Here is a 27,759-nt window from a genome sequence, read left to right as displayed (position 1 = left end):
TCGTCCCATTAATTAAGGTTCTCCTCTACAAGAAAACACAAGTCAAAGACAATAAGAATAAAAAGAAGTTTACTAGAACTTGTAGAGCTTTAAGATTTTTGCTTAATTTCAAACTGTGCTTCTGCGGACAATATAACCAGGTTTTATATCCCAATGATCGGTGGGCTCATTGGCTATTTATCCTGTAAAAAGGTTTTTTTTGGTCACAAAAATAAACAATGCTCTATATAAAGTAAACACTCCGTATATAATTTGTCCTATGTCTCGTTTGGCTCATCCAGGGCCAAACGAGACAAACAATTCTTAGTTTAAAATCGAAAAATTTACTTTTTAAAATTTTGCCCCAACTTGGGTCAAAAAAATAAAATTAAACTCAAAAAATGTTTGGATTCAAAATATTGAAGTTTCCTTGTGAACTTTTCTTTCAAAAAAATAAATCTCAAATTGCGTTAGCGAACGACCATTTTCAAAATTGTTTCCGCTCTAGCATACTACAAGAAAAATTGATCTATGTGTTCTTAATTTTGATTAAAAAGGATGTTCTTCTCAAAACTGATTTTGATGATATCATTAAAGAATTTTCTAGAAAAAGCACAAAAATGTCTCAATTTAAAAATTGTTAAATAAATTTGCTATTATATGCTATTTGATAGTCTTTAAACAGTGTGTTTATCGTGTGACCTACTATATTTAATAAACGTGGAGCTTATTACCTTCAAAAATTAGTCTGTTTTTTTAAAGGTAGAGTAAGACTGAATGAAAGTCTATTAACAATATATATCAATTTTGTTATGCCAACCTTGCTGGTTGGTCTTGGTAAAAAGTATTGTAAATAGAAGTTGTTCCTAAGGGACCAAAGTGTTAGCAAAACCTTTTTGGGATAGTAGTCTGCCAGTGAAAATATTTTTGAAAAGTGAATATTAAAATATCAACAAAATATGACTCCAAAAGATTCTGGGCATGTTCCTTAGACCAATATCTACAATATATAAACATAATTTCTTTGCTGAAAAATTACTATTTAAAAATGCAAGAGGAAAATTGTCAACATTTCTGCGGGTTTCTACCTCCGGTGACCTTGTCAAGACATTTAATTTATCAAGAAAGGTCCATAACATCTCAAAACCATGAGGACTATGATTAGGGTTAGGGCCCGAGACATGAATATTCCAGAGAAGACTTTTAGACGGGTTGTTAAATATTGTATTAGAGCCAAATCTCGAGCTTTAAAAGTAAAATTCTTCTTTTTCTTCTCAGACAAGAAGAATTTTACCGTTGACCACAATAGCAGTTTTTTTCTTCTCAGACAAGAAGAATTTTACCGTTGACCACAATAGCAGTTTTTTTCTTCTCAGACAAGAAGAATTTTACCGTTGACCACAATAGCAGTTTTTTTCTTCTCAGACAAGAAGAATTTTACCGTTGACCACAATAACAGTTTTTTTCTTCTCAGACAAGAAGAATTTTACCGTTGACCACAATAGCAGTTTTTTTCTTCTCAGACAAGAAGAATTTTATCGTTGACCACAATAGCAGAACAAACAAGTTCATCTCTTCTGAGTTAAGGACGTCCCGGTATGATATTAAAACAATTAGTCAGACAAATCACACATCACAGTCAGGCTTTGCTTTAGGATGGGTGTTAAAGAGTTCCTAGGGAAAGTTTTTCAACCTCGTGTTATTCTCTGAATACAAGCAAATTTTAGTAATAATGAAAACTTCGTCGTAATGCATGATGGATCACCAAGTTACATGGTCCAAGACTGGCTTAGAAATAATACCAAATCTGGCCACAAGATATGTGGCCGCCTTTATCCCTTAACTTTAACTCATTGGATTTATCCAAATGGGCTTAAGTTCAAACATTTACAATGCGCATTTATTAATTTCATTTCAAATTTGTTAGTTTATCAGTGGGTAAATTAGCTCCCTGCATGCAGTGCACAGAAAAAGGAATTCAAATATCGCTTTTAATAAATATACCTCTTAGCATCTCCTAAATAACCCTTAATGGTGTTACTTGCTACTAAAATTAGATCAAAGTTTCTGTTCTTAACTATCAAATTTCAAAACACAATTAGATAGCACTGGTTTACAAAGAAATTGAGGCAAGAACAAAAATACCCTTTTTTAACTAATTTTGGGGTAATGAATTCAAACTTGAAACCTATTTTTAGTAATCACCTCTAGTTTTTTATATGTGCATTGTGTACATTTTGAGCATATACGGTACATAAAGGCGTATATGCATTCAGGGTTAATTATAATATCCCAAGTAGCAGCGCTCGTATGGGCCAGTTCTGGCGATCCATTTACGGGCCATTAAAGTTCTATGAATGGCATGCCGGAGCCGATACGAGCCATTGTTGTACCGTGAAAGATTCACCAGAGCTGGTTTGCCAGATAGCAACTGCCATGTGGTCCGTTTGCGGCATGCCAGTCCTGGTTAGCCAATAACGGGCCGATATATTTACACAGATGGCACGCCAGAGCTGGCTAGCCACAACTGGACCACTGCTCTAAAACATCACCAATGATATATATTAACTAGATGTCTAACTTCCGAAAAAAAGTGAAGCAAACTTTTTTTGCCACCAGCATATGATTGGATAATAACTTGCTTTGCTACCAGCATCTGATTGGTTAACAGATATTACGGAAAAACGAATAGCAAAAATAAAACAAAACATCGCCAGAAATTTTTCTTCTTTGCTGCGGCTACCGGCTTTACAACCTTCAAAAACTTGCTTCACATTTTCTTACGGAATTTATGTGAAGTTAGACATCTAGTTAGTATATGTCATTGAACATCACTGAATCAATGATATATTAAAAATAACTAGATGTCTAACTTCCGCGTATTTTTTGAAGCAAAAATAGGACATTATGGGGGGCAAATTTCAAAAATCTTAAGCTTCGTACTTGTTTTGTTTTGATAAATAGCGTAAAGATTTTACCCCCCCATAATGGCCGATTTTTGCTTCACTTTTTCTTATACCGATTTACGGCAGTTAGACATCTAGTTGTTGTTAACATATCATTGCACTGAATTACGGTGTTGCGTTAAAAAAGTTAGTCGTTAAAAAAGTTTATTTAATGTGAAATCTGCGCATGCGCAAAATAATTAAAAATTTTTTAACGCCTTACGGCTCACAGTGGAAAATAAAGGTGTGTTTCGGACCAAAAATCGATAGCTTTTTTGTTACTAAAATTGGAGATTTGAAATTTTGCACAAATGTAAAGTAGCATCCCAGCAAGCACACAACGTTGAAACAACGTTGAAACAACGTTGTAACAACGTTGATCAACGTCGATCAACGTTGTGTGCTAGCAGGGATATGACTCTTTTAATGAAATACTTTTTATAAGAATTTTTTGTAATACAATATTAAAAATAAATATATAAAAATCAAAAACTTCAAAATTGGCAGTTTGTTAATTTATACTTAAACATAATACTTTATAAATGTATGAAAATACCTTAAAATTATTAGAAACGACGAAAAATGCATAAAATGCTTACCTACTAATTATAGAAATATTTAAAACAGTTTCTAAACAACAATTTTTAAATAGTTGTTTTTACGAAATAATGTATAGGTATGTTAAAGGTACTATATCATAACTAAATAGGGAAATCAGTTTGTTGACTTTCAAAAGCTGCAGAGTATCTTCATCAAGTTTTTGCACATTTTTTTAATACGGTTTTCTAATGCTGGTGATGTACGGATCGGAAGTGTACAGAAGAGTATGAAATACATTCTCATTTTTAACTGATCGAGAACATTTTCTGGCATGATGAAGGCGAAATTTTTTATAATCATTATTACGGGATTCTTGCACATATTCTGAAAGTTGACCGATAGGATGTACTGCAAAATGTTTTATGATATAATTTCTCCGTGAAGTAAGATTTTGTGTACTGAAGATGGCATATAGTATCATCCATAATTGGTCACATAGATTCGGGCAGTTTCTGCAACATAACTACCAAAACTTTCAGCATTTATCATAACACCTGAGGAGACAGCTTACAGAATTATGTAAAATCGCTTAATCAAATTTTCATCCAGTGATTTCAGCAGAGCAGCTTGCATTGTAAAAAAATCTTCTAGCAGTATTACCGTCATTGGCATTACCACTTACTTGTCTTGGTTTGTCAATTATCAACCCTAGCTCCTCACGAAAACGTTTCTGCACCAAGATCTTCTTCTCTTGCTTTAGCTGTTTCTTTTCTGCACTTGTGGCTGCCCATGTTTGGAAAGAAAGGTTGTAAGAAATATGTAATATCATTTCCATACAACGATTCCAGGCATGTAATGTAGACAATCCGTATTGATACGAATTTTCATTTTCAGGCCTAGAAGCCACTTTAGTCAAATCGTTCATTTGCCGTGGAGTAGCTCCACATATTGTACATATAGATCCAGAAGGCGTATCCGTTAATGCCTGAGCTACTTTTCCATCTATCATTGTTAGAAAAAGCTCATGTTTTACCTGAACACTTTTACCATTTTTAATAATTATAGACGGCCGCAAAGAGTTTATTTGGCTCTTTATTTCATCTACAACGGCTTTAGTTTTCTCGGGAGTCTCTTTGCAAAATTCTATGCATATAGGTCGACAAAAACGAACAGATGAAGGTGCCGGATTTTTCCAAACAACTGCGCCAGTTACTATATCAATTAGTTTGATAGGTACCAAAGGACTAGTAAACAAATTTGCATCAGAAATAAGTTCAGATTCCTCTGGAAATTTCTGCTTGTATTGGCTTTGGCCAGAGGAACCATCACAGCCCCATTTACTACATAAAAGTAAATGTTTGAATTCAATACTGTACACGGAATCTATGGTCAAAATTCTAGTTACAGTGTGATCCAATAAATCTTGCAGTTCCAGAATTTTCGCATGTGTGTTCGTAATTTCTATTGCAGAAGATGGTGGATAGCAGGTCTGTTTAATTTCTTGAACTTTACAATATGGTGGGAATATGGAACAGTTTCGTTCATTTGTCACCTTCCACATGTACAAATATTGTGCTTTTGTTAAATCTAAGTCAATAAGACACGCACGGTCTTCCACGTTTTTCAAAAGAAGTAGAAGGCGTGAGTCGGTAATTGCTTCTTCTGAGTTAGATAAAGGTACACAATATTCAGAATCCAACCAATCAGTGTTCTTAGATAAAAAAAAAAGCATCCTTTTTCCGTGATGCCTGTATCCATCGTTTATCAAACGACGGAATAATGTGCCTTTGAATATCACTAATGATGAAACACAAGTTGTCCTCAGAAAGTTGATAATTTTTTTTTTAAATTGTTGACAGTGCCTCAACTGTCCTTCCTCCATCAATATAGGAAAGCAATAATTTACGTTTCGAACACTTAAAAGTTGTCATTTTAAAAAGTCACAAAAGTAATGTACATAATATTCAATAGTCAAACGTGTCGGCTTAATTTCCACTGTGAATTTATTATACTGATATAAATGTTTCAACACTTTATATATTGGCAGTGTACATTCACCACAAAATGAGGGCAAAAATAGAAGAATGCCATGGTATCAATAAAAAATTGATAATAAATTAAAAAGCATATACCAAGCTATTGTTATAAATGAACAAAATTTAAAACCACGATAAAAAGCGGTTTTCTGTTTTTTTTTTACTTTTATCACTCTTTTCTCGATAATTTCGGAAACCGCACGTTTCTGCAACTCATTCTTATACATGTTTTTAATAAACACCTAGGCTACAATACTATATTAAATGTAAAGCGTGGGGAAGCGTGGGTAACTGCCAAAAGTCTCAGTGAACTTGAAGAATATATTTTTTTTTTCATTTATTTTATTATTCAAATAATTACTCCTAAACTGAACCATTTAAGTAAAAATGTATAATTTTCTTAAAATCTCCATAAGATGAGCTTTTCAAAAAGGTATAATACTTTATATTAATTCCTAGAAAGTTTTATAAAAAATTAACTTTTAAAGTGATGAAGCAAACAGGTTTGAAATGAACATCCGCAAAAGTAATAAACAGTAGGGCTTCAAAACTTTTATTTTTACATAAAATTATGTGATTAAATTATTATCCAAATTAAACCATCCAAACACGTTTATATGGGATAATGTGTAAGCGATTAAAACATGCAGAAGATTACAATTATGTGGAAACAAAATGAGAAATGTAAAAAAAAGACATGATAACATTAAATTGTTAAAAATTTATTTTCCAAAATAAATTTACATTCAACTTTGTATTGTTATTAAACTTGTGTCCATTTAAATATACCTCTCCTAGATTGTCGGTTGTTTGCCTTCTCAAATAAACGCCAGGGATCAAGGTTTACCTATCAAATATACTTTTAACATAAGCGGTGGAATCTTTTTCTTTAATTACTCCTAGCCATAAGAGCTTAAGTTGTCGTACCTAAAACTCAAAAAAAAAAGAAAGAAAGTTTTCATTCTTATTATAATTAGACTTATTTACTAGATAATTATAATAAATTGACAGATGAAACAAACAAAAAAGACAATTATGTTTGAATTTAAAAAAGTACTTGTAACCTGAAATGTAATCAGGCAATCTAAAGTTAAATATAAGAAAAATAATATTAGAAAACTATTTTAAACTTTTTTATATTTATAATTTATTAATTATAACTTTTACTTAATAGTTGGAGTGATGATACAACTAGAGTTTAAAATACAGTAACAATTTTTTTAAACAATTATCTTAATAAATCTAATTTTAAAAACTCTACAATAAACTCTAATATAAAATTTAGTAAACTTTAGTCTAGTTCCATCTTTACAACTTATAACTTTAGTTCTAACTCTAACTTATAACTACTACTTATAACTCTACTTGTTGTATCTCTACTACTTATAACTCTAATCTAAAACCGAATCAATCAAGACACTTAAAATAAGTTTTTGTTTAAAACAGGTTTTTGTTAAGAAAATATTTTTATGTATTTAACCAAAGGATTTCAAGTCATTATGCTCACAAAACAAAAATTAATAAACCAAATATCTAACTTTTATTAAGGTTTTTCAAAAAATTATTATTACACAAAGTTTGTAAAATAACTAATTCACTTACTAAAACAAAATAAATAACTGAAAACTGCTATTACCACATGATTAGGTCAGTATAATGTAAATATAAACTCAAATATTTTTACTATTTTATAATCTAAAAAGACACTACATCAATATTATTTTATTGTACAGTGACAGAAATTATCACATTGAAATGATAATTAGCATACTTTTTTTACCATATGATAAAGAAATATAAGGAAACATCTCCTTTTTTTTTCTCTCAATACACTGCAGGAAATGAGACCTCATACTATTTTTGTCCCAGATAATTAAACTTGAATCAAAACCATTGCATAAAGCAGTAGCATTTGCAATAGCATAAAGCCCACAATCATTTCCATTGTCTTGCTTTTGACATCTTATGACCTCCACATTCAAAGAAGAAATACATTCATTTATTAACAGCGATCGTGCAACTCTGTGTACCAGTAATGGAACAGTGCTTTTATTAAATCTAGAAAACAGTGAATCATAATACTGAACAGAATTAGAACCATTTTCAAATGTTAAACTACTTATTAGAACCCAATGCGAATTTCTAACATTAAGTATCTGAACAAACTTCCCTGAAATAATAACCACCAAACTTTTTTGAATTAAAAATCCAAGAACTTTAAAATCCACCTACTTCAGGAATCTGGTGTGAAAGAAAGCTTTGTGCAATATCAATTAAAGTATCATCAAGCCAACAAGATGGATGTTTTAAAACATCTATGCACAGCTTGACTGACCGTGCTGATAATGTTGAATAAAAATTATTATCTACAGAAATTGCAGGACAAACTAATCTTTTGGATTTAGATATACTTTCATCAGTTAGAGAAGTTGGATGCTTTCTCTTGCTGGATTTTTTTAAAATTATTTTTAAATCATCTTTTTCAATTAATTATTTAGTCATTTTAAGACAATAATCATGCTCTTTTAAAATCAATTAAGTGGACAATGCTTGCTTTTCTGATAAATAAGGCTTTATACATAATACAATTTACCATCTAAAGTATTTAAAAATTTAGATTTAATTCAATGATAATAATTATTTATTCAACAAAATATAACGTAATGTTTACATACCACAGAGTTTGGATTATTTTGCATACTTTAAAAGATTTACGCTCTGATTTGTAATTTTTCATCCTTACATCAGAGAGATATTGTTTAACAACTTCAACAGAATTGTTATGAACAGGCATTTTTCAAATTAAATTTTTGACTTGTAAATAAGAAATTTAAGTAACTTTGAATATTTACCTTACGGTGTTGCGTTAAAAAAGTTAGTCGTTAAAAAAGTTAACAAATAGTTCTGCACATGCGTTACGCATGCGCAGTATGGTCAAAGGAGTGTTCGTTAGGGAATGAAATTAGACGTTAAAAAAGTTGCATTGTTTCATTAGGGTATGTAAAATAATAAAAATTAGTATATACTTTATATTAAAAATGGCTGTCCATGTTTACTCAGTTGCTGAAATTATTTTATACTTTATGTTAAAAATGGCTGTCCATGTTTACTCAGTTGCTGAATTCATAAGCTTTACTACTGATATATGGACCAGTAGTTCAAATTAAAGCTTCATTAGCCTGACAGGTCACTGTTTAGACAATACATTTAATCAGAAAACTGTTGTACTTAGAGTAGCTCCTTTTCCTGAGAGGCATACAGCAGCAAATATTGCTGAATTGATTGAAGATATTATGGCTGAATTTAAAATATCACCTTCAAAAATTCATTTAATAGCTAGAGATAATGGTACAAATATTGTTAAGGCTATTAAAGATAGCCCATATGATAGTATGGCTTGTTTTTACACACACTGCAACTAGTAATTAATGAGTGTATTTTTGAACAAACAGTTGTCAAGAATGTCATTGAAAACTGGCATTCAATTGTTGGGCATTTTAGCTATTCTCCCCAAGCTTGCCCTAAACTTAAAGCTCTTCAAGAAGCAAACAATGTTCCTAAGCACAAACTTATTCAAAATGTTCCAACAAGGTGGAATAGTACCTGTCATATGTTAGAACTAATTTATGATCAAAGGAAACCTCTAACCAAATATGCACTTGAAAATGGTAAGCTTCCTTTATTAAATGCAAACAAATGGATGATTATTGGACAGTTTTGTGTTTTGCTAAAAGATTTCCACAAAACAAGAGTTCGCTTGAGTGAAAGAAATTCTATTGTCTCAGACATTATACCACAGATACAGTTTTTGAAACATTTCATTAATAAAGCTTTAATTGATGACAACTAATTCAATGGAGAATAGTTTCAAACAATATACTGATAACTATAACATCATCTTGTCAATATTTCTTGATCCCAGATTCAAATTAAAAATGTTCAAGAATGAAAACACCTTTTCAGCTGCTAAAAAAAGTACTGAGAACATAACCATTCAGCTTATTAAAACCCATGAAAATATAAAAAACATCAAAGTTACTGAAAATGATCGGTCTGCAGCTTGTGACATTGAAAATATTGACTCAGAATATGAAAATAATGGTACAGTACTAATGGAATAGAAAGATATAGTAGAAGTGGGTTTTGACAATTGCTTTGAAGAACATGTAGGATTTAATTCTAAACAAATCAGTCAACCACAAACTTTAATTTCAAATGAAACTTTATTAAACAAAATTCAACTCAAATGAAGACCTTATTGACAAAGAAAGCAATCTTTTGTTGTGGTGGAAATCACAGAAAATCAAAATGCGACTATTAGCAAAGCTTGCTTTAAAGTATTTAAGCTGCCCACCGTCTTCTGTGAAGAGTGAAAGACTTTTTAGTATTGGTGGAAAGAGAAATAGCTTAACAGGAGCTCATGGTGAAATGTTAATATTTCCGAACTATAATATGAGAAATTAAAAATATTTGATTTTGTATATATTGCTATAGTTAGTATAGTATAATTCTTTTAGAAGTGAGTATCTATGTTCTATTTTTTCATGAAATATAATTTATTTAGGAGTTTAAAAGCTTTGATACTATGAGGAGGTCAAATGAAAAAAAAAATGTCATGAAAATTGTATAACTTTGTAGAATTAGAAAATTACAGGGAAAAAAAATTTGGAAAAAATAATTGAAACTCTCTTTGAGAGCTTTTGCTCAAAAATAAAAAAAGAATGCCTCCCAATGCCTTAATCAAAATTTCAAAGCATATTCTGTTGTGGATTTGAGGGTTGCGCAAATTAAAGAGTATCGTTAGCCAGGGTAACTTTGGTCAGTTTTGGCAGTTTTTCTTAAACATCTCTGAATCTTATTAATTTTTTACAGTTTCCTCTTGTGGTAATAACATTATAGGTCTTGGCTATAGGCCTCTATATTTATTTTTTTAATTTTTTTATTACAAATATTTATTTTTAAACGCCGAAAAGTGGCCAATGTTACCCCAGGTTTTTATCATGTTTGATCAATAATACCCCTGCTATGGGGTAACATTGGTCAATTTTTGGAGTTTTAAAAAGTCATCAGTCCTTAAGCACTTAGAGAAACATGAAAAGAACATTTAAATGGACAAAAAATTTTGCAACTAGCTCCCTGTTATTGTGCAAAAGTCATTAAAAGTCATTTTCTAGTAGGTCATTATCGTCATCTGAGGATGATGACACTTTTTCAACTCTTGCCCTTTTCTTGTTATTCTTGGTGTTACTGTTATTCTTGGTGTTATTGTTATTCTTTGATGTGGTAGGAGTTGTGTTATTCACCAGATCTTGCGGTGTTATCGCTTTGCCAGGTGTGATCTTTTTCCCTCTGGTGCGATTTGTTTTCCCATCCTGTCCACAATGTTTCACTAATAGACCTATATCTTCATTGAATACTTCCTTAACAGTACTACCGGTACCTCCTCCAATGTCTTTGTTAACCTGTGGCAAACGCTTCATGACTATTTCTTTATCGAAGGGAAATATTCCACTAGCCTTGAAGTCAGATCTCAAATTATCGCTTTTCAATTGACGTTGCAGTAGAGCAAGAAGACCGAGGAACTGATTTTTTGGTATTGATTTTTTGATGCGCGTTTCTATCTTTAGCGGACGGAAAACAGCAACGTCCAGCGGTTGAAGCAAATGGGAAGCGTATATTCCGAACTGTCGACTAGCCTTTCTCACGCTTATTCTTCCAGTTAAACATTCTTTTATAGCATTGGACAACGTTTCTTGACTGTATGAAGTTGCATATGCTCTTGAACCATGCTTTCGCTTATATTTCCTCGGCATTTTCACCGGCTAAGAATTCAAATGTATCAGAAGTGTCAAAAGATGCCAAAATAAACTCAATGTAGTCTACGAAGTAACTGTGCTATATTCACAAAAACTGTTGATATACCAAAATTGTTGATATAATAGTCGATATATATTGTTGGTATCTCTAACAAAATTAAAACATGTTATCTTTGTTAAATTTTAGGAATTTTAAAAAAAATCAACAATTGACCCCGGTGTCACGTTAAATAAGTAGCCCGTTAAAAAAGTAGACAGATAGCTCTGCGCATGCGATAAGCATGCGCAGATATGATGTTAAGTTTCCATTAGGTAGGTGAAATCTATCGTTAAATAAGTAGCCTTGTTCCGTTAGGTAAATCTTCAAAGTTACTTAAATTTCTAATTTACAAGTCAAGAATTTAATTGGCGCTACTCCACTTTCTCCCCCCCCCCTAATTTTATGATTGATTCTGATAGAGAATTTTATGCTGATTAAGAATCGTATAAAAACATGGGTCTCAAAATCAACGGAAAGTGCTCTAATCTGATGTCGAAAGTACAAAAATATACCACAAATCGCTAATATTCGCCATCTTGAAAAGTGATTTTTTTTTGTTTAAAAGTTATCCTTTCAAAGTATCAACAGCCTGGTTTTTATTTTTTATATAAAAGATTTCGAATAAAAGAACAAAGAACCGGTGCGTTAAGTTTCATAATCAGGTGTATTGACCGCATTTTTTTTCTCTTACCAGGTAATGAAATTCAATGGCATTTACTCTTATCGCGTCAATTTGCTTCAACTGGATTCTTAGTTTGTTAGCTTGAGTGTCTTTTAAAACTTTTGTCAAATAAGTTGAAAAATTCTTTCATTGATTATATTTTACAATTCACTTTAAAACAAGATAAAAATTTTTTAATTATAAAAATAATTCTTTAAAACTATTGACTTTCTTTTAAAACTTCAAGTTAACCCCCCGTGAATTCATTTTCATTATGTTTGTCATATAAAAAGGAGTGCTTCAGAATAGTTTTTCTGCTTCTTCATTTATCTACATATCATGGCTCTTCGAAGACCAACAATAGACGTTTTTGACTCACTTTCTTTGACAGAAATAGGAGCAAAATTCAAATACGATATCGAAGCTACAATTCACTGGTGCAGAACTTATGGTTTACTCGCTGAAAGCATGAATTGTAGTGTATGTAACGTGCCCTGCACACAGCAAACAAAGAATGGGTCAGTTGATCAAGTTATTTGGAGATGTCCAGTCAAGCGCTGCAAAAGAACCTTTAACATTAGAAAAGGCAGCTTCTTTGAGAAATCTCACCTACAAATATTGGGCTTAACTTACGCTTGGAGTAGAAGTGCAGGTAAGAGCCGGGGATTATCAATAAGTGATTTAAGGCAAGAGTTAAATATCGGAAACGACAGCACCATTGTTGATTGGAATCAATTTTGCAGAGACATTTGCGTCTCATATTTCCTCAATAACCCTGATCCAATAGGCGGTCCAGGGTGCATTGTTGAAATAGATGAATCTGTTTTTTGTCGAAGAAAATATCAAGTTGGTAGAATAATCCCGCAGCAGTGGATATTTGGTGGGTATGAACCTGCAACGAAGAAAGGCTTTTTGATTCCTGTCCAGAACCGCGATGCTGCAACATTAATTCCTATCATACATCAATGGATACTTCCTGGCTCTATTGTCTGGAGTGACATGTGGAGAGCATATAATGATTTGCAAGCTCCAGCATATTTACATGGTACCGTTAACCACACCCTCAACTTTGTAGATCCACAGACAGGTGTAACAACAAATCACGTGGAAGCTATGTGGTGTCGAGCAAAAGCGAAATTCAAATCAATGATGGGGCCAACTAATCGCGAAATGGTAGCTGATTATTTATCCGAGTTTATGTGGATGCAGAGATTTTCCGAACACCGGTTTTTTCACTTTTGGGATCAAGTTTTAACAGCATATCCTGTTTGACATCCTGTGTGCATCAAACGTAACATACATTATAATTCATGCCTAAGGTTGTGTAAATCAAAAAACGGCTATTTTCATAGCCACACAAAATTATTAAGAACATTTTTTGCAAAGAACATTAAGAAAGCCCTTTTTTATTACTCCATGAAAGTTTGTCTTTCCAATTAATTTTTTTCTTTAATAACAAAAAAAAAAAAAATAACCGAAAAAATAATCGTAAATTCTGTTACAAAACTAAATTTCATAAGAAGGAATCGTAATTTCGCAAGAGCGACACGTTTTATAACTTTACAACTCGATCGTCTGCCTGATAGCTCTGGAAAGAACTTACGCGTCTATATTAGCCATTCCAGACGATTTTTTTATAATTCAAATAAACATATACAATGATTCTTACGTCGCGAAAATAAAAATAAAAAACGTCATAAAATATGCGAAGGAATATAGATATATATATACATAATTTCTGTATACAAATCCTTAGAATCTATTCTTCAAAAAAACATAAATAAATACTTGTTATAAAAAGAGAAAAGAAAATAAAAAGAAAATTTCGTGTTTTTTGTCAAACGTCAGATGTTTTTCGTTGAGCCGTGGAATCGCTATCTATATTAAACCAGAAAAAATTCCTTATAGTAAAAACCAGGCTGGCAATGTTTTGCGGTTAAAAACAATATCAACCGTAAAGTTAGTGAATTCAAGATGGCGAATATTAGCGATTTGTGGTATATTTTTGTACTTTCAACATCAGATTAGAGCACTTTCCGTTGATTTTGAGACCCATGTTTTTATACGATTCTTAATCAGCATAAAATTCTCTATCAGAATCAATCATAAAATTAGGGGGGGGGGGAGAAAGTGGAGTAGCGCCATTTAATTTGAAAAATGCCTGTTCATAACTATTCTGTTGAAGATGTTAAACAATATCTCTCTGATGTAAGAATGAAATATTACAAATCAGAGCTTAAATTTTTTTTAAGGTATGCAAAAAATTCAAACTATGTGGTATGTAAACATTACATTATACTTTGTTGAATAAATAATTATTATCATTGAATTAAATCTAAATTTTTACATACTTTAGATGGTAAATTGTATTATGTATAAAGCCTTATTTATCAGAAAATCAAGCATTGTCCACCCAATTGATTTTAAAAGAGCATGATTAAAATGACTAAACAATTAATTGAAAAAGATGATTTAAAAATAATTTTATAAAAAATCCAGCAAGAGAAAGCATCCAACTTCTCTAACTGACGCAAGTGTATCTAAATCCAAAAGATTAGTTTGTCCTGCAATTTCTGTAGATAATAATTTTTATTCAACACTATCAGTGCGGTCAGTCATGCTGTGCATAGATGTTTTAAAACATCTATCTTGTTGGCTTGATGATACTTTATTTGATATTGCACAAAGCTTTCTTTCACACCAGTTTCCTGAAGTAGGTGGATTTCAAAGTACTTGGATTTTTAATTCAAAAAACTTTGGTGGTTATACTATTTCTGGAAAGTTTGTTCAGATACTTAATGTTATTAATAAGCATTGGGTTCTAATAAGTAATTTAACATCTGAAAATGGTTCTAATTCTGTTCAGTATTATGATTCACTGTTTACTAAATTTAATAAAGGCACTGTTCCATTACTGGTACACAGAGTTGTACGATCGTTGTTAATAAATGAATGTATTTCTTCTTTGAATATGGAGGTCACAAGATGTCAAAAGCAAGACAATGGAAATGATTGTGGGCTTTATGCTATTGCAAATGCTACTGCTTTATGCAATGGTTTTGATTCAAGTTTAATTATCTGGGATAAAATTTGTATGAGGTCTCATTTCCTGCAGTGTATTGAGAGAAAAAAAACGGAGATATTTCCTTACATTTCTTTATCACATGGTAAAAAAGTATGCTCATTATCATTTCAATGTGACAATTTTTGTCACTGCAATAATAATTTTTTAAAAAATCTTAATAAAAATTAGATATTTGATTTATTAATTTTTGTTTTGTGAGCATAATGACTTGAAATCTTTTTGTTAAATACATAAAAATATTTTCTTAACAAAAACTTATTTTAAACAAAAACTAATTTTAAGTGTCTTTGATTGATTCGGTTTTAGATTACAGTTATTAGTAGAAATACAACAAGTAGAGTTACAAGTAGTAGTTATAAGTTAGAGTTAGAACTAGAGTTATAGTAGTAAAGATGGAACTAGACTAGAGTTTACACAATTTTATATTAGAGTTTATTGTCACTTTAGATTGCCTGATTACATTTCAGGTTACAAGTACTTTTTTAAATTTAAACATAATTGTCTTTTTTGTTTGTTTCATCTGTCAATTTATTATAATTATCTGGTAAATAATTCTGATTATAATTATAATGAAAACTTTCTTCTTCTTTTTTTTTTTTTTTTTTTTTTTTGAGTTTTAGGTACGACAACTTAAGCTCTTATGGCTAGGAGTAATTAAAGAAAAAGATTCCAAGTATACTTGATAGGTAAACCTCAATCCCTGTTGTTTATTTGAGAAGGCAAACAACCGACAATCTAGGAGAGGTATATTTAAATGGACACAAGTTTAATAACAATACAAAGTTGAATGTAAATTTATTTTGGAAAATAAATTTTTAACAATTTAATTTTATCATGTCTTTTTTTTTACATTTCTCATTTTGTTTCCTCGTAATTGTAATCTTCTACATGTTTTAATCGCTTACACATTATCCCATGTAAGTGTGTTTGGTCGGTTTAATTTGGATAATGCTGGTTTTTAATTGTAACGTTATGGAAGGTTTGAGATCATATTTAGATCAAAACCTAGAACTCGTTAAATTTCAAACTTTAACTCGTTTTTCAGATCAGAAATAGCTTCCTAGGTTTATTCAGTGTTTATTAATAGACTTTAAACTTTTTACACTTATACGAAAATTTTCATCAGCAGAAAATTTATAGATTAAGCTGCTTTTTTAAAAATTTTTTTAATTAAAATAACTCTTAGAAATACTATTACATTAACAGATAACATTACTTATCCAGGAGGCACCGTGTGGGGTGCGCGCCAGATAACAAAATACAAACTTATTGTAACATTTATATCACAATCTATAAACATAAGACACAATGCAATATAAGATCGTTAATCAAGGGAAGTGCGGCGCTCCTAATTTAGGAATTTTCATTTATCGTATTGTTACATTAAATATTAAGTTCTTATAAGATTATTTTTAAAGTCATATATATTTCAATAAGGATTTTATAAAAACTTTAACTTAATCTTAACTTAACTTAAAATTTAAAATTAAGTTTAAAATTACGTTTGGTGTTAAAAATATTGTCTAGATTGCTCATTTTGTCTACTTTTTTAACGGGATACTTATTTAACGCCTATAATGGCGTTAAATGAGTATCCGTAAACTAACGCATGCGCAGATCAACATTTTGTCTACTTTTTTAACGGGATACTTATTTAACGCCTATAGGCGTTAAATTAGTATCCGTAAATTAACGCATGCGCAGATACAACATTTTGTCTACTTTTTTAACGGCTACTTATTTAACGTAACACCGGTCAACAAAGTCACCCCGGCAACCAAAGTTACCTCGGTTGACGGTACCATTTTGAATACTTTTTTAACGGGCAAACTTTTTTAACTCCGTAAGGCGTTAAAAAAGTTTTAATGATTTTGCGCATGCGCAGATTTCACATTTAATAAACTTTTTTAACGACTAACTTTTTTAACGCAAAAACGGAACAAGGCTACTTATTTAACGATAGATTTCACCTACCTAACGGAAACTTAACATCATATTTGCGCATGCTTTTCGCATGCGCAGAGCTATCTGTCTACTTTTTTAACGGGCTACTTATTTAACGTGACAACGGGCTACTTATTTAACGTGACACCGGCTGACGATACTCTTTTATTAGCTCAACCCTCAAATCCACAACAGAATATGCTTTGAAATTTTGATTAAGACATTAGGAGGCATTCTTTTTTTATTTTTGAGCAAAAGCTCTCAAAGAAAGTTGCAATTATTTTTTCCAAATTTTTTTTTCCCGCAATTTTCTAATTCTACAAAGTTATACATTTTTCATGACTTTTTTTTTCATTTGGCCTCCTCACAATATCAAAGCTTTTAAACTCCTATATAAATTATATTTCATGAAAAAATAGAACATAGATACTACTAAAAAAATTATAATAATATGTAAAAAATCAAATATTTTTAATTTCTCATATTATAGTTCGGAAATATTAACATTTCACCATGAGCTCCTGTTAAGCTATTTCTCTTTCCACCAATACTAAAAAGTCTTTCACTCTTCACAGAAGACGGTGGGCAGCTTAAATACTTTAAAGCAAGCTTTGCTAATAGTCGCATTTTGATTTTCTGTGATTTCCACCACAACAAAAGATTGCTTTCTTTGTCAATAAGGTCTTCATTTGAGTTGAATTTTGTTTAATAAAGTTTCATTTGAAATTAAAGTTTGTGGTTGACTGATTTGTTTAGAATTAAATCCTACATGTTCTTCAAAGCAATTGTCAAAACCCACTTCTACTATATCTTTCTATTCCATTAGTACTGTACCATTATTTTCATATTCTGAGTCAATATTTTCAATGTCACAAGCTGCAGACCGATCATTTTCAGTAACTTTGATGTTTTTTATATTTTCATGGGTTTTAATAAGCTGAATGGTTATGTTCTCAGTACTTTTTTTAGCAGCTGAAAAGGTGTTTTCATTCTTGAACATTTTTAATTTGAATCTGGGATCAAGAAATGTTGACAAGATGATGTTATAGTTATCAGTATATTGTTTGAATCTATTCTCCATTGAATTAGTTAAATTATATGTCATTAACTAAAGCTTTATTAATGAAATTTAAATGTATATAAATCACATCTTTTTGATATTTTTATATAATAATTTATATTATATATTATGTCATATTTTATATCATATATATTATTAACAATTTACATTATATATAATAAACAATTAAGTCAAAAATAGTTTGTTTTTGTTAACAAATTCTTCTTTATAAGATTTATAAATAAAATTTGTTTGTTGAATTGGGTTTTATTTTGATGAAGCAATTTATATTCATTTTGTTTTAAATTTACAAATTGAAAAGAGTGATATAATCTAATGCTACTTTCTTTATTCCCTTAATAAGGAACATTTAAATTGCTGGCTTTAATTTAATTAAAATAAATTAATAATCTAAAACTTTGTTTTCAAATTTGAGTGATATGTACATGCAATATATAAAACTGATGAAGAGGAGCGTTATAATAATAGCGATTTACTATTTTTTGCCCGTCACCGATTCAGCTCTGGTGAATCTATGGGCTTGCAATTGTGTACAAATAATTTTTTAAAGTAATTTTTAAAAGATTTAAATAGTTTTGACTTTTAAAAGATTTAATTAACTTTTATTTTTAATTTTTAATGACCAGAGCACGCTTCTTCTAATCCTGGGTATATAATTGATCATAATGAGGGCCCCATAAGAAAACTTCCCCGGGGCCCGAAATTTCTCTCGGCTGCTATGTGTATATATATATATATATACATATATATATATATATATATATATATATATATATATATATATATATATATATATATATATATATATATATATATATATATATATATATATATATATATATATATATATATATATCTATAGTTATGTATCATAAAGGATTTTGGCAGTTAAGGCAGCAGGTCTCAATCTACATTCAGTAGTACTCTGGCAGTCATTGGAATAGGTTGTTTTGCAGGTGGCGCAGGAGGTTGGTGTCCCTTACTTATTGTGTTACACTTCTTTTTGGTAGCTAAATATTAGTATTACATTTTCCAATGCACATTTTTTTATTGCCTTGCATATGATTTAGTTTTACTTTGTTATACTTTCAGATTCTCCAATGGCTTCAAGCATGTCAAAACATCAAGTATGCCTTAACAAGACCAATTCTTTCTGCTACGTGTGTGGGAACTTCACAACAGTTAAAAAGAGTCGAGCGATCACTTCCCTCCTCAGAACCACCTACTTTCACTATTTTAGCTGTAAAATTGGTAATCAGAACAAGTCTTCGGCTCCACAGATCTGTTGCAAACCTCAGATCCGATAAGTGCTGAAGAATACTAATTTTGAGGAGTTTCCTAACTTAGAGTAACTGAGAGCATTAGAAGCTTTTAAGTGAGTCTGTAGTGGCTGCCTTGTTAACACACGCGTACCAGATTAAGCCTGTATTAAGAAGTTGCTAAAGTCTTACATGATGAGCATGGAGGAAGATTTCAAGGTAAATGGAACCCCGGCATGATTGGAGACTTCTGCTGGATGCTCTTGGGTGACATCCCGGAGGCAAAATACACCAGATCTTCTAAGAAAATTTATTTTTGACTGCCTGTGGTACTCTGAATTGTGTCACAATTTAAAACAAGGAGGTTTGATTTACTGCACTAAAACAAAAAAATAAAAAATAAAAAAATGCATCTTGCCAATAACTAAACGATAACTAGGCATTTATAAAAACAACAGTTGTTATATTGCGCGTTGCACTTAAAATTAGCACGGTATTTCGTGCACTCCTAATTTAATCGCGGGAAATGACAGCACTGCTCACGCGGCTTTCGTTAAAATTAAAAGGCAAAAACGAGTCTCAACCCCAAATGTCTCTTATGATTAAAATTAAGAACGACTTTTTGTGCCAGTTGCATTTAAGTAATATCAATATTTTAGAAAATAAAGTCATTATACAGTATAATTTTAAAATCATAAAATAATTTTTTTACAAGTTATCACCTACTTTCATATATATATATATATATATATATATATATATATATATATATATATATATATATATATATATATATATATATATATATATATATATATATATATATATATATATATATATATATATATATATATGTAAAAAATGCGCAATATAAAAAAACATATTGTGAATGGACAAAGTTACTGTTCAAGAGTTAGAATTTGTTCTTCCTTGAGCCTAAATTTTTTGCAGGTGCATTGGACCAGCAAGCAGGGAGGTTGTCCCAAGACTTCTTGATGGATACGTATGTATGTATGTATGTATGTATGTATGTATGTATGTATGTATGTATGTATGTATGTATGTATGTATGTATGTATGTATGTATGTATGTATGTATGTATGTATGTATGTATGTATGTATGTATGTATGTATGTATCTATCTATCTATCTATCTATCTATCTATCTATATATGTATCTATGTATCTATGTATGTATATATGTATGTATTTATGTATGTTTGTATGTATGTATCTATGTATCTATCTACATGTTAATCCCATTATAAATCTTTTGTTTATTTATCCAGTTTAAAAAAATGGGAAAACCTGCTGAAAATAAATATTTAAAAGAAATGAAAAAGAAAAGCAAACTGAAAGTTAAAAAGAAAAATACTGATGATAAAGTTGGAAAAACAATCTTTTGTGCTAACAAAAATTGGGAAATATTTTTGAGTTCTCAGAATAAAAACTTAACTAATGGTTACAAAAAAGAAATTAAAACAAAATTAGCAAAAAGTAAACCAGTTCAATTTTGTAATAGTAAAAATAATACAGGTAAACATGTGAATGAGCAAGAAAAATTTGATACAAAGTCAGTTAAAAGTCAAATATGGTTTGATGATGTTGATCCATCCTTATTAAGTTTACCAAGTAATAATACCAAGAATGATGCTACAAAAATGACTGCAACTAAATTTTCAAATAATATTACTCGATATATTGCTCTTGATTGTGAAATGGTGGGTGTTGGACTGGAAGGAAAAGAAAGTGTTTTAGCTCGTGTTTCCATAGTAAACTCACTTGGTGAGTGTGTCTATGATAAGTTTGTACGCACAACTGAGTCTGTAGTTGATTATCGTACTGAAATCAGTGGTGTCCGACCAGAAAATTTAAAAGATGCTCCTGATTATGAGAGTGTTCAAAAAGAGGTAGCTGATATCATAAAGGGGCGCATACTGATTGGGCATGCATTACAAAATGACTTGAAAGTTCTAATGCTCAGTCATCCAAGGAAATATATACGTGACACTGCCAAGTATAAACCCTTCAGAAAGTTATTAAAAACTAATAGACCAGCTCTGCGAAATCTGGCTTCAGAGTTGTTAAAAGAAAAGATCCAGGAAGGAGAGCATTCTTCTATTGTGGATGCTCAAGCAACCATGAAAATCTATCAGAAATATAAGAAAGACTGGGAAAAATCACTTAGATTAGGTAAAAATTTAAAATGGCAGGATAAATTGAACGTTAAATCTGAGGATATATTTATGGGCAAAGAGGAACCAAAAAAACGAAGCAATAAATGGACTAAAAGGAAGCAATTACAAAAAAAAAAAAAGAACAAAGAGAACTTTTGAGAATCAAAAAAAAAAATTTTAAATTGTAATTTTTTGCTTTGGAAAATAACAATGTTGTAATGCTCAATTTTTGCTTCTTGAATGTTGTTTCATTTGTGAAATTGAAATAAAATCTATAAAAACTTTCTGTTAAAATTTGATATAAATTAAGCTAAGCCTTATATATATATATATATATATATATATATATATATATATATATATATATATATATATATATATATATATATATATATATATATATATATATATATATGTTTTTTAAAGATTAGGAGTTTTAATTTTTTTTAGTAAGATAAGTTGAATGGGATGGCATCAAATGGAATTAAGTTTAATGGAATTGTCCAAAAGAAACTGAGATCAGTTGAAACCATTGATTTGACAGGTGAAACACCAGTCATCAAGAAGAAATGCATAGAAGAAAATATAACAGTCGTTAATCTGGATAGTGAGCCTTTGACAGTTAAATCAAAGCTAAATAATCTGGATAGTGAGCCTTTGACAAAAGATTTAAAGCTAAATAAAAGGCACAAAAAGTATTTTGTTTTAGAGATTTTAAAATCTCTTTCTCTTTTTTTAACTATTAGTTATTTCTATATCAGTATTTTAATTTGAATAAATGATACACTCCACATGTGCTCTAATAAACTTCTCTGAGCCACATACTTTATTAGTTTTATATTATTAGAATTCTTTTTCTTTTGTTGCACCATGTTACAGTGTAGTCTGCTATAGCAGATGTTTGCACCAGTCAATATAATATTCCCTGCAGAATTATGAAATTTTTATTTTCAGAAAGCAATGTGAAATTTGCTTTAATGAAGAGTCTAAATATACATGTCCTTGCTGTAAAATGAAAACTTGCTGGTAATTTTTTATTTTTCATCAATTTTATGTGCTTTTTCTATTTTTTTTTAACCAAAAAGTTTTGTTTTTGTTTATTTCTTAGGGGAAATTATTGGCAACAACAATTTTAATTTCCTTAAAGTAAAAAGCAGGAAAAAGTAACTTTTTGACACAAACATTTGCTAATGAAAATTAAAATTTTAAGGAATAAGAAAAAATGTTTTTCATGAAGAAAAAACTAGAATTTATAGATAAACTTGCAGGGTTTAATTTGCTGCTTTATCATTACTATCTATCTTTAAGTTGGTGCATCATGCATCCTTGATTACTGTTTATCTGTATTTTAACACTGGATACCCTCAATAGGTTGTAAGGCATTCACTAGAATACCTTTTAACCTATCAATTTTAAAATTCACTAATTATTTAGTAATATAATTATGTAGTAATAAGTAATATTTTCTTATGTTTTAATCTGTTGACAAATTTAGCTTGTCTTGTGCTAAGAAACATAAAAAGATCAAAAATTGTTCTGGGGAGAAAAAGAAAGTGGAATTTGTTGCTCGCTCTGATTTTAATGATATGCATCTTTTTAAAGGTATCTGCTTTTCTTTCTCTTTTTTTTTTTAACTAAAATAGTTTTAACTAAGTAAATTTGTAAAATAAATTTGTAAACTCAAGCAATCATTATTTTAAAAAAATACTAATTTGATGTTTTTAAATAAACTTTTTTTATGTAATTATATTTTAAAGACCTGAGATTCTTAGAAGAAGTAAAACGATTGGTAGATAATGCACAAAGAGATCACAAATCTAAGCCTGTCAGAAGAGTTTCTAAAAAGGTAGTTATCTCTAACTTCTAAAAAGCTAATCATCTCTAACTATTAAAAAGCTAGTTATCTCTAACTTATAAAATATTTTGAAGAAAAAAATAGTTTACTGATAAATTAGCTAATTAGACAAATATTTCTTTGTTTTGTCTTAAGTCATTCAAATAGCAAATGAAAGTGACACTCTTTTACTTCTGATTTTTATATATATTATCAATGATTAAATTTTGTCCATTTACTACTTTACACTTAGATTAATAAAGTTTCAGCCCAAAAGATTTTAAATAGGCATTAAAAATCTCTCTGTTTGACAGTAAGTTATTGCTGACTTTTAAGCAAAGTACTTTTTTAAATTTAATGATTTTTTGTACAGAAGTACAATAATATGTAGTGCCTTATTTATGTACCTAATAATAAAATAAAGAGCAGGGAAAATAGTTTGGTCATAATGAAATAATGGGTGATAGCTAAAAAATCCAAGTAAATTTGAAAGAGCATTACTCCCTTTAATAGATAAAAATGTAAATAATAGAAGATAAAAGTAGTATATTAAATACTTTTTTTTGTTTACTACATCAATGTTTTTTAATACCAGCATTCATGTGAATATTACTGAATTGGCCCCCTTTATTGATTAAGATGGCTGCATACAAGATTCAGTTTAGTTCAGTTTTTACAATTTTTTATTCTGTTATTTGATTGATACTTTTAGTTTTTAAATTATGCACATATACTTTTCCTGTTAGTATACGCCAAAAAATCTTCATCTGGACTTTTCTGTTTAAAATTTTTTTTTTGGAACAAAGCTGCAATAAATAAATAAGGATGTTTATTTTATCAATTTAATTTTTTTCCCCTAACAGGATTGAAATAGTTTTACTTAAATTGATAGCATATGAGTTTCCTGAAAAAATGACATTCTACAGTTCGGCCATCTACAGATTTGTAATCATCAAGAAAAATAAATCTTACAGATTTTAATTTTATCAATGACAAAATAAGTTTTAAAGAAAAAGTTGTTGTTGTTGACTGTTAGACCTTTTCAAAACATGTTTTTGTTTAATTTGTGAATGCAAATGTAGAAAGATTTTTATATAAAGTTAATGTCTTACTTAATCTTTATCAATCTACAGTTTGTAAGTCTATAGTCTTATTGGTCCTACTTTTTAGGTACATTTACTTCAAAAAGCTGTTAAAAACAGGGGTTGTAAAGTGTTTCGCATGGCAAAAGGAATGCAACGTTGGAAAGAAAATAAAAACTTTTATAATGTAAAGTAAGTTGCAATTTTTATTTTGAAAAAAGTAAGTGTAAGAAATGTATTTTTAGCACCATAAAAATCCCAACAATATTTAAAGTTCAATCCTCTCTAAAATCCTAGTAATTTCAATATTTAAAAGTCTTTTTTTGTCATCTCATGTGATCTTCCAGTGGCTGAAAAAAATAGTTTTATTAATTTCAACTAAATATAAAAATTATGTTATCATAATGTGCAATTATAAATGATTGAAACCTAACTTATAACTTGGCAGCTTTTATAGTTATTAACTTTTATAACTTAGTAGTTTGTAACTTGTTACTTTTTCAGAGAGGACATTTTACATTGGACAATCAAGTTTGTGTTTGAAGAAATTTATGAAACCATTATAACCAAGTGAGTGCATCAGAAAGCTGGTGGTCATATGCAAAAAAAGCAACCTTTTCTCTAAATGTGTTGTTAGATATTTAATATTGAGTGCATTGTTTTTTCTTTTATTTAGACACCCAGAAACAGAAACATTTAAAGATATTCTGTCACCATTCGTTGATAAAGAAAAAGTATTACCAGAAAATAAAATAAGGTTTACATTTTAGATTTTTTTGCAACTTGAAGTTTTGTGTTGATTTTATAAATACAATGGTTTCTTTAGTGGAAAACGTTCTTTGTATTGTCCTACTTCAATCCACAGTTTTAGAGAGTTGTGTCAAATATTGTTAGTTTTTGAAAAGTAAAAAGTTTAAAATATGCAGTTTTAAAATGGCTTTCTCAACCTTGTTTGGTTTTCTCAAATTTCTTATTCACTGACCACTTGGAGAAAAGTGTGATAAAATAAAATCACATAAGATAAATTCCAGAATCTATTGTTTATATTAACTTTGACTGTAAGTGCTTTGCAGTAACTATTTATTTAGGTTTCTAGAGTACACCAACCGTCATGCAGACCAAAAAATATTAATATTTTTCAAGCACGAACTTGAGCAAGGTCAAGGCAATAAAAGGTTACTTATAATTTCGCGTAAACTAGACAAAAAGCTTTTTTGTTTAATATGGAATTTTTTCTACCCAATCTTGAGCAATAAATAATGCATTTGTTTTTTTTAATTTTAGATTCAGTGAAGTAAATATAAATAGCACTATAAAAGAATCTCTAATGGGTATGTCTATACTTGAGTACCCTGAATACAAAGTAACGTTGTCTTCAAATGCTCATCGGGTTCGAAATGAATTATTTATACGAGGTAATTGAAGTATTTTTTTAAATCTTTGGATAATAATAATATTTTAAAGTAGTTAATAGATGTACGGGATTCATATGTTAGCGAAGAAACTGTTAAAAATTAAATATATTTATGATGCAGCATTGAAACCTATTAGTGGTAAAGTAATATTAATTCTCAGAGGGTGGGGGGGTGGGTGGGGTGGTGCAGTTTCGAAATTAAATTTTAGAATATTAGTAATAAACCTTTAAAACGTGTCAATTTTATATTATGGTCTAATTTTTTTTTTTTTATATATATATTTAACAATTTAGATAATCTGTTAAACATAAAAGAAGATCCAGGAGAATCCTCTAGCGAATCTTCAAGTACCACTGCAAGTGATAACGAAGAAATCGACGAAAGCTCTAAAAAAACATTAGAGGAGGTCCTCCGAGAAATGCAAAATGGTAAACTGGAAACTTAAAGCGAAGAAAAGTTGTAAATTCATAAAAATCTATTTCCATATTTCAAACGTTTTTGTGGGGTCTGGTGCAGTTTTTGGAGTGTCAGGTGCAAATTATCAAAACACTGTTATTGACAAAATGTTATGATGACTAGGGATTTTCCAAAATCGACTCTCGACTCCTGAGTCGCTTTTGGAAAATTAACTCCCGACTCTTATTGATGACGTATCAGTTGGCGCATCAGTAGGAAAAAGAAATTTGAAGTCATAAAACAAGAAAGAAAATAGACAATAGTAAACTTTTGGTATTGTGTTTAATATTTAGTGGATTGTGAAAATGAAGACTTACAAGAAGATTATAACTGACTTACCTGAAGTAACCAAGCGTACGCATCTAAGTTCAATATTCCTATTTTACACAGTTGTTTAAGTTAAACACAAGCTGTGCAGAAACTTAAATTTGAATAATGGAGAGGAAGGGTATATAATTTACCACGATTATTCTACTTTTATTCGCCTTCACCCAACAGTAATGCAACTGACTGTATACATTAATTCGGTAATTACCTTACTTGTGCATCCGAGTTTTAATATTGTCAGTATTTTTTTTACACTTGGTTGCCTTTCATAGTTGATATCTCTCTGGGCATTACTAATTAAAAAATTATGTAAAGGGGAACTAACGATGCTGAATTCCTGTACGTTATGTGAATAAGTAGATAAATAAAATTTCTTTTCGTCGATAAAATAAATTTATACCAAATAAGGTATAAATAGGTATTACTACGCATTTTCCTAGACAAATTTCGTAAAAAGGTATGTAACAATAAACAATAACATTTCAGTTTAGCTCAAAAATGAAGTATATTTTTTAACGAGTATTACGAAAATAAACGAATATTATGAAATATTCGTTAAAGAATATTCAAAAAAGATATTCGTTGGAATATTCTTGGAACGAATATTCATTTGAACGAAAAAATATTCTTAAGTTTGAATATTGTATTTAGCAGTTTTTATCTTGGCAAGTTCGAGAAAAACGTCAGTTATGACAATAAGATCGAATAATTCAAATTCCCTTGACACAGGTTACTTATTAAAAATTTAACTGTGCCGAGGGAGATATTTCTAGTATTTAAAAACTATCGCATGGTAAATCTTCTAATAAGTCATCGTTTCTTATTACTAGAAAATTGGTGTTCGCGATAAGGCTTGGCTAAATATACCAAATTTAGTAAATAATTTACCAATATCCAACTAAATCTAATATTTTAGCAAGAAAATTTAAACTCAAAATGTAGTACACAAAGGAGCAAAAAAAGTAGCAAGAATTTTAGCCAAAAGATTGCAGCCAGTATTATAATCAGCAGCCTAACAAATATATTTGTAAAAAGTATTCGTTTAACGAATATACGATTCATGAATTTATGTTTAAAACAT

At 29.8% G+C, this 27,759-nt stretch overlaps 4 protein-coding genes and 1 pseudogene across 7 annotated transcripts; 4 read left to right on the top strand and 1 right to left on the bottom strand.

The window, feature by feature from the left end:
• Nucleotides 1–6,206: 6,206 nt before the first annotated feature.
• On the bottom strand, nt 6,207–8,294 carry LOC149887271 (uncharacterized; annotated as a pseudogene).
• A 4,062-nt stretch (nt 8,295–12,356) lies between these two features.
• Nucleotides 12,357–13,289, top strand: LOC149887270 (uncharacterized). The gene has a single exon (XM_090091499.1). The coding sequence runs from the start codon at nt 12,357–12,359 to the stop codon at nt 13,287–13,289; it is 933 nt and encodes a 310-aa protein (XP_089947625.1).
• Nucleotides 13,290–13,927: 638 nt separating this feature from the next.
• Nucleotides 13,928–15,932, top strand: LOC149887269 (uncharacterized). Its single transcript, XM_090089966.1, has one exon. It carries the CDS (start codon nt 14,635–14,637, stop codon nt 15,268–15,270), a length of 636 nt encoding a protein of 211 aa, XP_089946092.1. The 5' UTR covers nt 13,928–14,634; the 3' UTR covers nt 15,271–15,932.
• Nucleotides 15,933–19,960: 4,028 nt separating this feature from the next.
• LOC145189878 (uncharacterized) lies at nt 19,961–21,790 on the top strand. Of its 3 annotated transcripts, XM_090089961.1 has the most exons (3): nt 19,961–20,027; nt 20,338–20,393; nt 20,677–21,790. In XM_090089961.1, exons 1-3 carry the CDS (start codon nt 19,976–19,978, stop codon nt 21,721–21,723), a joined length of 1,155 nt encoding a protein of 384 aa, XP_089946087.1. In that variant the 5' UTR covers nt 19,961–19,975; the 3' UTR covers nt 21,724–21,790. The 3 variants fall into 3 exon arrangements, with proteins under 3 accessions (XP_089946087.1, XP_089946089.1, XP_089946088.1); XM_090089963.1 differs by lacking the exon at nt 19,961–20,027 and having other exon boundaries at nt 20,278–20,389; XM_090089962.1 differs by lacking the exon at nt 19,961–20,027 and having other exon boundaries at nt 20,303–20,397.
• Nucleotides 21,791–21,993: 203 nt separating this feature from the next.
• On the top strand, nt 21,994–26,910 carry LOC145189875 (box C/D snoRNA protein 1-like). Of its 2 annotated transcripts, none has more exons than XM_090089965.1 (10): nt 21,994–22,250; nt 22,519–22,590; nt 23,060–23,166; nt 23,322–23,410; nt 24,569–24,672; nt 24,985–25,050; nt 25,157–25,237; nt 25,569–25,655; nt 25,765–25,895; nt 26,189–26,910. In XM_090089965.1, the coding sequence occupies exons 1-10, from the start codon at nt 22,033–22,035 to the stop codon at nt 26,338–26,340; spliced, it is 1,107 nt and encodes a 368-aa protein (XP_089946091.1). In that variant the 5' UTR covers nt 21,994–22,032; the 3' UTR covers nt 26,341–26,910. The 2 variants fall into 2 exon arrangements, with proteins under 2 accessions (XP_089946091.1, XP_089946090.1); XM_090089964.1 differs by having other exon boundaries at nt 21,994–22,259.
• Nucleotides 26,911–27,759: the final 849 nt, after the last annotated feature.

The sequence above is a fragment of the Hydra viridissima genome, unplaced genomic scaffold (genome assembly GCF_058129835.1).
Source record: "Hydra viridissima isolate aposymbiotic clone 2 unplaced genomic scaffold, HvirCarnegie_v1 scaffold_6, whole genome shotgun sequence".
Lineage (NCBI taxonomy): Eukaryota > Metazoa > Cnidaria > Hydrozoa > Anthoathecata > Hydridae > Hydra > Hydra viridissima.
This window is presented reverse-complemented; position numbering and strand designations above follow the sequence as displayed.

Coding starts and splice junctions, on each gene's coding strand:
- LOC145189875 (XM_090089964.1), top strand. CDS start 22,033: ATGGCATCAAATGGAATTAAGTTTAATGGAATTGTCCAAAAGAAACTG. Junction 23,167..23,321: donor TGATATGCATCTTTTTAAAG/GTATCTGCTTTT, acceptor TATATTTTAAAG/ACCTGAGATTCTTAGAAGAA. Junction 25,896..26,188: donor AAATGAATTATTTATACGAG/GTAATTGAAGTA, acceptor TTAACAATTTAG/ATAATCTGTTAAACATAAAA.
- LOC149887269 (XM_090089966.1), top strand. CDS start 14,635: ATGCTGTGCATAGATGTTTTAAAACATCTATCTTGTTGGCTTGATGAT.
- LOC145189878 (XM_090089961.1), top strand. CDS start 19,976: ATGTCTCTTATGATTAAAATTAAGAACGACTTTTTGTGCCAGTTGCAT. Junction 20,028..20,337: donor TTTGTGCCAGTTGCATTTAA/GTAATATCAATA, acceptor AATTTTTTGCAG/GTGCATTGGACCAGCAAGCA. Junction 20,394..20,676: donor ACTTCTTGATGGATACGTAT/GTATGTATGTAT, acceptor TTATTTATCCAG/TTTAAAAAAATGGGAAAACC.
- LOC149887270 (XM_090091499.1), top strand. CDS start 12,357: ATGGCTCTTCGAAGACCAACAATAGACGTTTTTGACTCACTTTCTTTG.